General features: G+C 51.3%; 1 protein-coding gene across 2 annotated transcripts in view; it reads left to right on the forward strand.

Annotated features, from left to right (window-relative positions):
* The first annotated feature begins 245 nt into the window (after window positions 1-245).
* SGSM1 (small G protein signaling modulator 1) overlaps window positions 246-14,286 on the forward strand; it is a 120,482-nt gene continuing 106,441 nt past the window's right edge. For both annotated transcript variants that reach the window (XM_005567744.5, XM_005567746.5), the window contains exons 1-2: window positions 246-388; window positions 485-528. In XM_005567744.5, coding sequence (XP_005567801.2) covers window positions 370-388; window positions 485-528 — 63 coding nt within the window. In that variant the 5' untranslated portion in view covers window positions 246-369. The remainder of the gene's footprint in view (window positions 389-484; window positions 529-14,286) is intronic.

Genomic DNA, 14,286 nt, shown 5'->3' on the forward strand with positions numbered 1-14,286 from the left:
CCCACAGAGGAGGGCTCAGGAAGGACGCTTTCCTTCCTCGCCCTAGGGAACAGGGAGGGACCTGAGCGCTGGCGTGGAGGGTGGGGGAGCCTGAAAGGCCCGGGCGCTGGGTGCGCGGGAGCGAGCGTGCGTGCTTGGCGCGAAGGCTCCTGGCGCAGGCAACCCGACCGCCCAACCGCGCGGTGGCTTGCCTGAGGGGTGGGGCGGCCGCCTCGGGTCCTGACGTCGGGCGCCCTCCGGCCGTCACTCAGCGCTCGGCCCCGCCCCGCCGCGGCTGCAGCAGCAGCGCCGAGGCCGGAGGAGCCACCGCCGCCACCACCGCCGCCACCGCCACCGCCTCCCGGGACTCGGAACCCAGCGCTCGGAGCCATGGCCTCGACCCCCGCGGGTAAGGGGCTGCGGGACACGGGGGCGGCGGGAGGGCAGCGCCCGGCCCCCGCACCCACCCTAGGCTAACCCGCGGCTCTCGCGTCTTGTCCCACAGAGGCGGAGACCCGACAGAGGCTTCTACGCACCGTCAAGAAGGAGGTGGGTGCCGGGGTGGGGGCGCTGGGCAGGTTTCCCCCGGGCAGGGGGCAGCACAGCCAAACGGGAAAAGAGCCTCCGTGGAAGGGTGGCCTCTGGCGGTGGGGGGGGCGGCCAGACCAGGTGTGGGACTCACCTGGGTAGGCATTGACCTCCCGCAGGGCAGGAGGCGCAGCGAGGGAGTTTGGGGATCGGTATAGGCGTGGGGAGGCTTTGGCCCATTTGAGGCTTTGTGCGGGGGCGGATGCAGCGTGAGGCCCCTCCAGGTGTGGGACCCACCTGGCTATGTCCCAGTAGAACGTCCTGTTGTGGAGGAGCAAGCAGGTGGGTGCGGTTCAGGAAGGGGATCTTCCAAGAGAGACTAGCTGCTGGGGGGACCCCCCACAGGGTGTGCTGGGGGAGGGGCCCTGAGAGGGCTGCCGAAGGTGGGGCACCCTTTGGGAAAAGGGAGAGGGAAAATAAAGCCTCCCTCCCCAGCCCCCAAATTCTCAGTCCTTGGAGCCACCTCCAGGAGCCAGGGGACTCCCTCTCACTGATCCGGAGAGTCCCGGGTCAGTGAGCTGCTCACCTGGCAGTAGGGGTCCCTTCACCCCCTACCCCACACACTCAGAGGTGAGAATCAGAAAGGTTCTGCCATTTTTCTGCCCCTCCACTCTCCCTGGGGTCAGCGCGGGGGCCCAGTCTAATCTTTAGGGGTCATGACCAAAGACCTCCCAGAACCCCATAGACAGGGATAATTTGTAGTCCTTGGGGCCTGGGGTAGCATTTCCATGCCTGGACTGTGTGCTCTGCTGCGTACGCCTGCGTGGGTGAGGACCTGTGGCTGTGAGTATGTGCATATGAGAATGTCTGTGTGTCTGGAGATACCTAAGTGTATCTCTTTGCATTGTGTGTACACATATCTATGTGTGTCTGTGTATCTGTTTTTGTGAGAGTGGGTCTATGTGTGTGTATTGTGTGGTGCATGAGTCTGTGTGAATGAGTGATGCTGTGACTGTGCGTGTGTATCTTGAGTGGGTGTGTGGCATGTGATGCATGAGTCTGTGTGAATAACTAGGGCTGTGACGCCGTGTGTGTGCGTGTTGCCCTGTGTGTTGCCCTCCCCATTCTTCAGCCTCAGACCCCATTGCTGCTGTGTTTTTGTCACTTTTTAACCTTATGAGCACTTAGCCCAAGGCCTCGAATGGCAGCAGACCTTGTGGGCTGGCCTGGTTTGTGGGCCTGGCTTTCAGTGCGTGTGTGTGTGTGTGTGCGCGTGTGTGCATGTGTATGTGTGTTGTGGGTGTCGGCTGAGGTGGCAGCATCAAGCATCACTGATGACCCGTCCTTCCCTGCACAGTGGCAGACAGCCACCAAGGGCAGCCTGGAGGCTTGGACCTGTTGCTGCCCCTCCCTCCTCGGGGAGCATGAGTATGTGTCTGTGTGTATATGTGTCTGTGTGTGGCATGTCCTATTTTGTTTAAAGAATGAGCTCCAGGGCTGCTTGGCACATTCTAGCATTTTCGAATGAGACATGCAAAATACATTAGATCCCTCAGAAAGGTCCAGAAGTGTTCAGCTCAGCCTTTGTATAGGCTCCTGTGGGTACTCCAAGGGAGGTCTGTCTAGAACCTCTCTTTTTTTTTTTTCCTGAGACGGCATCTCGCTCTGGGGCCCAGGATGGAGGGCAGTGGCACAGTCTCCGCTCACTGCAAACTCTGCCTCCCAAGTAGCTGGGGCTACAGGTGCCCACCACCACACCCAGCTAATTTTACTATTTTTTTTTTTTTTTTTTTTAGTGGAGACTGGGTTTCACTGTGCTAGCCAGGATGGTCTCGATCTCCTGACCTCATGATCCGCCCACCTTGGCCTCCCAAAGTGCTGGGATTACAGGCGTGAGCCACTGTGTCTGGCTTAGAACTTCTTTTCAACAGAACTCAGACCAACAACATTCTTGTGACTATTTCAGGGGAGGGGCACGTACCTTGCAAAGCACCTGCTGTCTTTTTGTTCATGGTTTAACCAGACCTACATGTAATATGTAGATGTTTTTGCCTGAGGCAGCTTTGTGTTTTTTTTTTTTGTTTTTTTTTTTTGGTTTTTTTGAGACGGAGTCTTGCTCTGTCACCCAGGCTGGAGTGCAGTGGCCGGATCTCAGCTCACTGCAAGCTCCTCCTCTCAGGTTCACGCCATTCTCCTGCCTCAGCCTCCCGAGTAGCTGGGACTACAGGCACCCGCCACTTCGCCCGGCTAGTTTTTTGTATTTTTTAGTAGAGACGGGGTTTCACCGTATTAGCCAGGATGGTCTCGATCTCCTGACCTCATGATCCGCCCGTCTCGGCCTCCCAAAGTGTTGGGATTACAGGCTTGAGCCACCGCGCCCGGCCGCAGCTTTGTTTTTAAGGCAATATTTGGTTGAATTGGGGAGGGGGCTGCAGGCAGAAGAGAACACCAGTAAGACATCTGGGGAAGGCTGTGGCTGAGGCCCAGGTCCAAGCTCAGCTACCATCTTCCCCAGTTTCCTGCATAGGTCCCTTCTCCTCTCTAGGACTCAGTTTCTCCATCTGCAGAAGGATGCATTGGTACCAGTGTCCTTCAAGGTCCAATCTGTGTCAGTCTAGTTTGGGTCTTGGGCTCAGAGAGGGGGAATAACTTGCCCAAGAGCGCCCAGCCAAGATGGGACTGAGTTGGGACTTACCCCCCAGGTCTTTTTGATGTCAGAGCCACACTTTGGCCCTCCCATCCCACAAACATGCTCATCCAAATCTACACAGTACCACACCTTGGACAGAATGTGTGGGTAGTACCGTTTCTACTGTACAGATGAGAACACTGTGGCCCAGAGACAATAAATGGCATTTCAAGGACACAGAACCAGTGTGGGGGAACAGGTTCCGGTCTTCTGTCTTTGAGTTCCTATTTAGCATAGGTACCCTAAGAACATGGCAACAACTCGGTTCCCCCCAAAGCATGTCTCCTGTCCTTTCCTTCCTTTGCTTACCTCTTTGAGGGGGCACCTCTCTCAGTGTCAGAGAACCAGTCTCCAGTGGAATAGAAGGGAAAGCTCTTTGCCTAGAAATCTGAGAGTCAAATCAGGTCCTCCTCCCCACTCTCTGGGTTCAGAGGAGCCACATCTCTGCCTGTCACAGCCTCACCCAGAGACTGCATTGTGTGTACACATATCTACATGTGTCTTGTGTGTATATCTGTCTTCTGTGTGTATATCTGTTTTTCCAGCCTTCTTTCTAGAAGGGGTGCCTTAATAATTGACATCTCTGGGCAGCTCTGCAAGGTTTGCCAGAGCCACTACAGCCACCAAAGGGCCGGCAGAGGCTGGGAGCTGGAAACTGTCCAGTGCTGGCCTGGGGAACCAGTAGGACCCAGCACCCATTAGGCAGGTCAAGAAGGAACTTCGGGCTCAACTAGAGCTGGATTCCAATTCCAGATATGTTTATTTACTAAGGGCTGTGTGTCAGACCCTGGGCTAGGTTCTGTGGATGTAGCAGGGACAGGCCCCTTGTAGACAGGCCCTGTCCCTGTCCTCCTGGGGCTGACCTTGCTTGCAATGGAGGAAACACACTCCCAACAGATACTTTATCACAATTACAAGGATAATTACAGGCTGTGCACAGAGGCACCCGGGGCTGCAAGAATCCAAAACGGACAACTGACCATGTGCAGGGGCCCAGGATGTGATGTTTCAGAAGACAGGTGCAAGATGAGTAGGACTTTCAGGTGAAGATAGGGGGAGGTTGAGAGACACTAACAAAAACCATTCCTGGCAGAGGGTTTTGTACATGCAGAAGCTTTGTGGCTGCAGGGAAGACTGAATTTGAAGAAACCGAAGTGAGCAGAGCAGAGAGAAAGGAGAAGGGTGCAGATGCAGAGAAGGCAGAACGTATGGTCTTATCCCAAAAGCAAGGGGAAAGGAATGGGGAGGACATGGAGAACAGGGAAAGAAGGTGATGGAGCTGAAATTGATGGCCTGCTCACTGCACGATCTTGGACAAGATCTGTCTTTACCTTTATCAGTGTGTGGGTTTCCGTTTATTCATAATGGGGATGAAAATGATTCAGCTGGCAGGATAAACCCTGCGAGAACACCCATCACGTTAGCCTGAGCTCCTCCAGGGTAAGCATCCTTTTTTTTTCCTCTGTCCTCAGTGCCACCAAGAGAAAGCTGGAAACAAGGTGGCCTCAGCTGCAAACAGCGTGGCCTCAGCATGATTTCCTCCAGTTAAATCTCACCAGCTCTAGCTTGGCTCCTTCCTGACTTCCTTTACCCTCCCTGCCAACCCTTAATTTTGTTTTGGTTCCCGGAGCGAGCAGGGACTGGCTTCCCGTTGCCATGACAACTGCCATTAAAGGAGCCAGCCATGTGATGCCAGTTGATAATGGAAGCAAAGTGACTAACTGCCTTGTTTTGCTGCCTCTGGGCTGGGGCTAGAAAGCCTCTTAATTGGAAGGGAGAATGCAGGGGCTGGTGGCAGGCAGATGAGACCCCAGGAAGGAGACAGGGAGATGAGGCAGGTCCTGGAGGGGAAGCTACATTTAGCTCTGCAGACTGGAGCTGGTGGAAGGGCTGTAATTGTGGAGCCCTCGTCACAGCTGCTGAACAGAGCCTGTTTGGAGAGCTGAGTCTTCCAGCCTCTGGGTTAGGGGCGATGAGGTGGGAGAGGAAGGCAGGACTTGCTAAGAAGGTTGGAGGAAAGCGAGAGAAGCAATTGATGTTACCATGGGGACTCCGCAGTTTTACTGGGACCCAGTGGCTCTTAATGAAGGGGAGCAGTTTTCTCTCCCATCCCTAGGTTGGGTTGCCAGATAACTACCAGGTCGCCCAGTTAAATCTGACTTTCAGATAAACAGTGAGTAAGTTTTCAGTATGAGTGTGTATTGCTAAATCTGGCAACCCTACTCCAGGGGACATTTGGCAATGTCTGGAAACATTTTTGGTTGTCACAGTTGGGGGTGCTACCGGCATCTAGTGGGAAGAGGCCAGGGATGCTACTCACATTCTTGCAGTACACAAGACACCCCCTCAGCCCACCACCACTAGCAGCACAAAGAAGTGGCCAGCCCAGAATGACAACGCTGTTAGAGCAACAAAACTTGCTCCCTGCTGACCCTACCCATCCTGCACCCACCGCACCCTTCCCTTTTCTAGGCTGCTCTGATACGAATGTCCTATTCTTGAACAACTCATTCTCACTGCTTTTAGATTGTCTTGGATGCATACTTGGAGTCCAAAGCCGGGGCAGGGGTGGGCAGGGGCAGTGAACGAAGTCTTGGCTCCCTAGCCATGTCATTTTGGGAAAACTTCCTCAGAATGCCTCAGTTTCTCACGTGTAAAATGGACTTAGGCCATAGGAGAGAGAATGGACTATGTAATAACACTAGTAATTCCTGGCCAGGCACGGTGGCTCGTGCCTGCAATCCCAGCACTTTGAGAGGCCGAGATGGGATGATCACTTTGGGCCTGGAGTTTGGGACCAGTCTGGGCAACACAGCAAGATCCCCATCTCTGCAGAAAACAAAATAAAAATAGCCGAGCATTGTAGTGCATGCCTGTAGTCACAGCTATTTGAGAGGCTGAGGCAGGAGGATCCCTTGAGCCCAGGAAGTTGAGGCTGCAGTGAGCTGTGATCACATCACTGTACTCCAGCCAAGGCAACAGCAAGACCCTGTCTCAAAAAAAAAAGAAAAAAGAGGAAAAAAGATATTATGACTGGGTGTGGTGGCTCATGCCTGTTAACAGCACTTTGGGAGGCCAAGCCAAGTGGATCACTTGAGATCAGGAGTTTAAGACCAGCCTGGCCAACGTGGTGAAACCTCATCTCTACTAAAAATACAAAAATTAGCCGGGTGTGGTAGCATGCGCCTGTAAACCCAGCTACTCGGGATGCTGAGGCAGGAGAATCGTTTGAACCCAGGAAGTGGAGTGTGGTTGCAGGGAGCTGAGATGGCGTAAATGCACTCCAGCCTGGGCAACAGAGCGAGACTCCATCTCAAAAAAAAAAAAAAAAAAGGCATTCCTAACTTCCTAGCTGTTTGCTGGGGACTTCCGGCTTCCTCTGTCCTGGGCACTGTGCCGTGAACTTTCTGAGCGTTATCCCCTTCACTCCTCATGAAGGAGAGAATCATCATCTCTTTCCATGATCGATGAACTGGCGGCAGAGAGATGTTACGCAGCTCGCTTTGAGGTCCCACAGTCAGTCCGTGGGGAAGTCAGGATTCAAACCTCACATTGCCGAGATCTGGAGGGATGGCCTCGTGACCTTGGCTTACAGTGAGCAGTGGTGGGGAGCTGTGAGCTTCAGAAAAGTCCCTGAAAACACAGCTTGGCTTCAGGCAAATGCTGGGGAAGGAAATGGGACAGGAAAGGTCCCTTAGTTCCAGCTTGTGCAGGGCTGTACGTGCCAGGCTGTGACATTTGAACTTCCCACAGTGGATAATGGGGAGCTATAGAAGATTATGAGCAAGGGAGGGTTTTGATTGGGACTGTACTTCAGGAAGTTTCATCTAATAGCAGGGACCAGGATAGACAGTTTCTGCCAGCTCTTAGAAGACAACTTTCTCCCTCCCTCTGTTATTTTCTTTCTCCCCCACTTCCTTCCCTCCCTCTCTGCCTCCCTCCTTCCCTGCCTCCCTCCTTCCTTCCTTCTTTCTTCCTTACACAAATAGTCGAGCATACACTATGTGCCAGGCCCTGTTCTAGAAGCTGCAGACTGAGAAGTGAGTAAAGCAAAGTCGTTGCTCATATGCCCTCATTCAGTGTACAGTATAGTGGCAGAAGGGCATATAGAGAAAACGATAAATATATATTAAAGGTAACAAGGGCTCCAAGGAAAATAACAGCTGGAGAGGGATGGGAAAGGCTTGCCAGAGGAGGTGGTCAGGGATGGCCTCACTGATGCGATGGCGTTTGAGCGAGACCTGAAGGAAGGAAGGGGAGCAGTGTCGACATCTGCAGGAAGTGTGTGCCTGGCAGAGGGAACAGCTTATGCAGAGGCTGTGAGTTGGGAACAGAGCAGCTGGGAGGCCAGTGAGGCTTGGAGTGAAGAAAACAAGAGTAGAGATGAGGTTTGAGAGAGCGGGAGGCTGATTGTTCAAGACCTTGTCCATCGAAGGCTTTGGCTTTGACTCTGGGTGAGATAGGAGCCATGGGAGTATTTTGAGCAGGAAAGGAACAGGCAAGTTTTGGGGACAAGTCGAGAGGAAGCAAAGACACCAGATCATCAGATAAGACAGGAAATGTCTGCCTTTGCTGAGCTTTCCATTCTTGGGCTGGAATCACAGCCCCCCACCCACTACTCGTCCCACTGTGCCAAGGAGAGACTCCAAAAATGCGTGTGCTTGAATGAATGCAGGAATGCCAGGTGGGCTATTTTGGGGCTCTCTGATGCTGGCAGGATTGACTCACATCAGCTTGCGTATGTCGCGTTTGCCGGCTTAAGAGAGCTTTGAAACGCTCTTCATGAATAATGCAGCCATATCCACCTGAAGCGTTTTGATGCTTTTTCAGGTCTGGCAACCTGGCTTCTGGGAGCTTTTGCTAGTGATGAGCATCTGCGGCAGCTTAGGCACCCTGGTTCGATGTGGCGAGGCTGGCAGGAGGGCCCCTGGCTTGCTTGGCCGTGTCTCTTGTACCATATGGCTGGGCCTCCCCCAGCCACCTCATGAGGTGCTCCAGGAGCTGGTGGTAGCACTTGTTGCTGGCTGGCCGGCAGGAAAGGGCATTTTGGTCACCCTTAAGGGCCCCCAGTTGCTGTCTGCAGAGCCCAGGATGGGAAGTGAGGAGACCTGCCCTTGTTCCAGTTCTGACCCCAGCAATGGGTGTGGCTTCTCACAGGTCCCTTCTCAAGATCTCATTCTCCTGCTTTCTAAGTGGACGAGGTTGGACAGCTCCAGGATTCCAAGAACCTCAACTCATCTAATTTGGCCAGCGTCACTCTCTGAGAGCCAAATCTTTGTTTTTTCCATTCTGAATTTGCCAAGTATTTATTTAGGACTAATTAAAACTAAGTAGCTAGTAAGACTTTTGAAGTGCCTTCAGTTCACTCAAGGAAAACCAGGGCTTAACTAACACCATTCTAATGGGATAAATATTTAAAAAACAACAAAAAAACACAAAACTAGCATATACTGAGCATTTTATATCAATGATTTCTTTTAATTATTGATCTCCCATGAAATAGATAACACCCCCTCTTTTATGGATGAGGAACTCGAGGCACAGAGATGGCAAGGAATTCGCCCTAAGGTCACAGAGATTGTCATTGATACAGCAAGGGGTCTGGCTGCACAGTCCTCCTCTGTTATCACTCTGAAGCTAAAACCAGCAAAACCCACACAGGGTTCCAAGCTCCACTGAGAGCGGGGGATCAGGGAAAAGGCCACATTTTGGAACCAGACAGTCCTACGTTCAGATTGTGGCCCTGCCATTTAGTAGCTGCATGAACCTCTTTGACGTTCATTTCCTCGTGTGTCAAACAGCAAGGGCCTCAGCTACCACTACGCTGTCACTGTCAGGCAGTTGGCAGTATTTATGGAGGGGCCAGGCACACCGCATGGCTCACCCTTTTGGGAGTAAGCTGGACTCAATCCCAGAAGGACACTTGGCTGCCCTTTCTGGTCGCATCTGAACTTACAGATGCCCTCAGCGCAGGATCTTGCTGTCTCTAGATAAGCCCGGACGTGGGGGTGCTGCAGCCCCCAGGGCAGTGCTGTGGAATGAGTCAGAAGAGATCTCTCTTGCGATCCAAAAGGACAAGACCTCTAGTGGGCTGAGCCTTGGCTGGCTGCATCATCATCCTGGGAAGGGCAGCTGGGTCTTCCCTCTGGGGCTGGCTGCCCATCAGCTCCTGGAGAGAGTCCCTCAGCCTAAGGAGCTCAGAGTCCCTGGTGACTTTCCTGGCCCTGCACTTGGTTGCTGTGCACACCTGGGCAAGGGGGCTAAGAATGCTAAACTCAGATGTGGGGCAGTGTATTTTTCTTTCACTTAGTGATATAGAAGATGAGATGAATATATTTCTATGTTATTTCTTTCACAATTTTGCAGGAACTCAGATTGTGGGTGTTTACAAAGAACAGTAACAGTTCCTTTTGCAGTAAGGCCTTATTGAGAAAATGGATAGCTGAAGCCCTGAGAATTCAAGAGACTTGGTGATGTTACCAAAATGCCAGGGTTTCGGCCTAGGTCCTGCTGCTGGCCACACAGAAGGCCAATCACTGAGATAAGTATTGCCCAAGAAGAAGTCTTTTAATAGGGTGCTGCAGCAGAGGAGATGGGAGGTCAGGCTCACATCTATCTTCCTGACCAACTAAACTCAGAGGTTTATATAGCAGGGAGGAAATGTAAGTGCATGCAAGAAAACTGGAATTAGAGAGGGGTAAGGAAAAGGAGTTGGTCAACAGGAAGCAGGTGGTGGCTTAGGCAGTCATGGTGGGTGAGGGGTGTTGATCTGTTTGTCCAGATGCAATGATCTGGTAAGTTTCAATTCCTTGGGGGAGGCCTGATGTTTGGTTTCCTGAGAAAGGAACTCAGATAAGACAAATGTAACTTTCTGAAGTTTTAAAACTGGGAGGATCAGTTTCTGTGTTTATTCAAAAGAAACCATAAACGTTAGTTCTATGGGATAGTTGGGCCAGTTTCAGTGATACTTGGGGCATTGAATGAATTCCTTTTTAATTATTATTATTTGGTAAATTGTGCTTACTTGGTAAATTAGAATTGTAGCAACTACCATTTACCAAATATTGCTGTAGGTACTTTGCTGTCTCTCATTTAATCCACAAAACAACCTTCCTACAGAGAAGTACAAGTAGCAACTGCTCTTTACTGACAAGGAAATTGATGCTCAGAGAGGCTAAGAAACTGAACCAGGACTACAGAGCTGAGAAACAGCAGGGTAGGGTTTGTTAGCCAGCTCCATCCTCCATGCACTTCAAGTCGGATAAACCCTGATAAAACATAGCTAGAATGATAATAAACATATAAAAATAAAATGAAAAGAGAAAGTGAAGATAAAAAATTGATTTCTTTTTTATTTTTATTTTTGAGATGGAGTCTCGCTCTGTTGCCCAGGCTGGAGTGCAGTGGCACAATCTCAGCTCACTGCAACCTCTGCCTCCCAGGTTCAAGCGATTCTCCTGCCTCAACCTCCTGAGTAGCTGGAGTTACAGGCGCGTGCCACCACACCCGGTTAATTTTTGTGTTTTTAGTAGAGACGGGGTTTCACCGTGTTGTTCAGGATTGTCTTGAACTACTGACGTCATGATCTGCCCGCCTCAGCCTCCCAAAGTGCTGGGATTACAGGCGTGAGCCACCGCGCCCGGCCATGAGTATTCTCAGCTTTTGTCAGGACCTCTAAGGAATCCACAACCCAAATACCCAAATACAGTTCAGCATCACCCTGTGTCTTGGTTGGTGCTGGTATAACGAAGTACCGTGACTGGGTAGCTTCTAAACAACAGGAATTCTCACAGTTCTAGTGGCTAGAAGTCTGAGATCAGGGTGGCAGCGTGGTTGGTATCTGGTGAGGGCCCTCTTCCACTGCAGACTTCTCATCATGTCCTCATGGCGGAACGGGGTGAGAGAAGTCTTTGGGCTCTCTTTTATAAGAGCACAAATCCCGGCCGGGCGCAATGGCTCACGCCTATAATCCCAGCACTTTGGGAGGCTGAGGCAGGTGGATCATCCGAGGTCAGGAGTTGGAGACCAGCCTGGCCAACATGGTGAAACCCTGTCTCTACTAAAAATACAAAAATTAGCCAGGTGTGGTGGCGGGCTTTAATCCCAGCTACTCAGGAGGCTGAGGCAGGAGAATTGCTTGAACCCGGGAGGCAGAGGTAGCAGTGAGCCGAGATCGTGCCATTGCATTCCAGCTTGGGCGACAGAGCAAGACTCTGTCTCAAAAAAAAAAACAGAAAAGAAAAAACAAAATAGCACTAATCTCCTCTAGGAGTCACCTTCATGACTTAATTACCTCCCAAAAGCTCTTCCTCCTAATACCACCACTTTGGGGATTAGGATTTTATTTGTTTGTTTATTTAGAGATGGAGTCTTGCTCCGTTGCCTAGGCTGGAGTGCAATGGTGCGATCTTGGCTCACGGCAACCTCCGCCTCCTGGGTTCAAGCAATTCTCCTGCCTTAGCCTTGTGAGTAGCTGGGACTACAGGTGCCTGCCACCACGCCCAGCTAATTTTTGTATTTTTAGTGGAGATGGGGTTTCACTTTGTTGGTCAGGCTGGTCTCGAACTTCTGACCTCAGGTGATCTGCCTGCCTCGGCCTCCCGGAGTGCTGGGATTACAAGTGTGAGCCACCACGCCGGGCCCGGGGATTAGGATTTTGAAATATGAATTTTAGAGGGATATGCCAAAACATCTATAACCCCCTGCAGGAACTGTCCTAGTGTGATACAGAGATGATTGCAATACAGTTTCCTGTCCTTAGTGTGCCTAGAAATGAACTTGTACCTCTTAGTTTCTAAACCAGTTCCAATAATAATAGCTTTCTGATAAAAATGACAATAATCGGCCTGGCGCAGTGGCACACGCCCGTAATCCAAGTATTTTGGGAGGCTGAGGCGGGAGGATCATGAGGTCAAGAGATCGAGACCATCCTGGCTAACACGGTGAAACCCTGTTTCTATTAAAAAATGCAAAAACTTAGCTGGGTGTGGTGGTGGGTGCCTGTAGGCCCAGCTACTCAGGAGGCTGAGGCAGGAGAATGGCGTGAACCCGAGAGGTGGAGCTTACAGTGAGCCGAGATCTTGCCACTGCACTCCAGCCTGGGAGACAGTGAGACTCCATCTCAAAAATAAAATAAAATAAAATAATAATCACAACCCCAGTAATAATTATAATTAGCATTTATTGGGCACCTACTTTGTCCAGGCCTTCCTTGTCCCAGTATGTTAGCTATGAGTCATAAGTGCTTATCTACATTTCAATCAAGTGAAATTTAAATTTAATTCAAAATGCAATTCCTCAGTCACACTAGCCACATTTCAAGTACTCAATAGCCACCTATGGCTGATGATAACATGTGGGACAGCACAGGTATAGAGGGTTTCCCAAAAAGCCTATCCTGTTCCAGACAGTATGCTATGCACTTCGTATGCATTAGTGTATGTAATGTTAAAAGAAAGCAAACCAGGCCGGGCGCCGTGGCTCACGCCTGTAATCCCAGCACTTAAGGAGGCTGAGGCAGGCAGATCACGAGGTCAGGAGATCGAGACCATCCTGGCTAACACGGTGAAACCCTGTCTCTACTAAAAATACAAAAAATTAGCCGGGCGTGGTGGTGGGCACCTGTAATCCCACTACTCGGGAGGCTGAGGCAGGAGAATGGCGTGAACCCGGGAGACGGAGGTTGCAGTGAGCCGAGATCACACCACTGCACCCCAGCCTAGGTGATAGAGCGAGACTCCATCTCAAAAAAATAAAATAAAATAAAAATAAAGAAAGCAAACCCAAAAACCATCAGAGGGAACTTGAGGCCCGAGGTCATCCAGGAAATAGCAGAGATTGACCTGTTCATGGTTTTACTTACCCAGAGTGCCTCCCTTGATTTGGCATCGGCTGTGTGCTGGGTCCTGTTTGAGGCCCTCTGCCTCTATTTATTATCCCATTTTACAGATAAATACTGTAAATTGCAGCACAGAGAAGTGAAGTGACTTGCCCAAGGTCACACAGCTGGTAAGAGGTGGAGACAGGATTTGAAACCAGTGTTAGAGATACTTATTGGATTGCTCCTCCTCCTAAGTTCAGGTGGGGGTGGTTAGTCCTTCTCCAGAAAGATAATAAGTACTGTCTGATGTACCTGTGTGTGTTTTAAGCAACCATTTGAGAATTTCCTTTCCCGTTTTCTGCAGCTGCCCAAACCATCTTCCCCTCCACGCCCCCAAGTTTGGCCGTCTGCCAGGGATCTTGGGTGGGCTTCGAGTCTGCGTGTATCTTCCTCATCCATGAGGCCCCTGGGTCTGTGGAGATGGGGGTGCTGCCAGGGAAGCCAGACGCAAGCAGTGGGCAGGCACCCAGGAGGAGGCTGGCCAGTCTCCAGGGTGTGGGCTGGGAATGGAAAACGTGCAGGCAGGCTTCTCTGGGGATGGAAGGAGGCTGGGGAGCATCTTCACAGCTCCATCCTCTCCTGTGCATGGGCGTGGCAGCCTGAAGGACCTTTACACGAGGATGTCCTGGGAGAATGCCTTGGAATCAGGCCCAGGGGGAGCCTTCTGGTCAAGGAGAGTCTGAGGAACCTGGGCAGGGTGATAAGGGGAGGCTCATTTGTAGGAAGCCCAGCCAGGTTGGCCGGCCCTCACACTGTCACAGAACAATGCCGGTGCCTATTTATAGCAAGCCAGTAAACGATTAACTGGGGCCAGGCTGGCAGCAGCCAAGTTAGTGGTGTTTGCTTCTTCCCTAAGCCTCAGTAACCACATTTAGGGCAGGTTATGTGGCGAGGAATTGGAGGAAGAATTTTTCTAATACCCTAAAGGTCCACAGGCTCTATCGTTTTTCATTCCGCCCTCCCCACTCCCACCTCTCCCATGACCAGGGCTGTGGGCCACCCCTGTGTGGCTTTGTTTTTGTTATCTATGCTGTGTGGAAGTGACAGGAAAGATGGAAGGGTGTGGGTAGGAATGGCGGGGGCACGTCTGTCCTGAAACTTCCTGTGAGAGGGGTCCAGGACAGGAAACTCTGATGCATTCACCAGCATTTGCTAAGCACCTACTGTATGCCAGGCTCTCTGCTGGGCAGGGGGGAGACAGCAGTGAGCA

Source organism: Macaca fascicularis, chromosome 10 (assembly GCF_037993035.2).
Source record: "Macaca fascicularis isolate 582-1 chromosome 10, T2T-MFA8v1.1".
In the NCBI taxonomy this organism is placed as follows: Eukaryota; Metazoa; Chordata; class Mammalia; order Primates; family Cercopithecidae; genus Macaca; species Macaca fascicularis.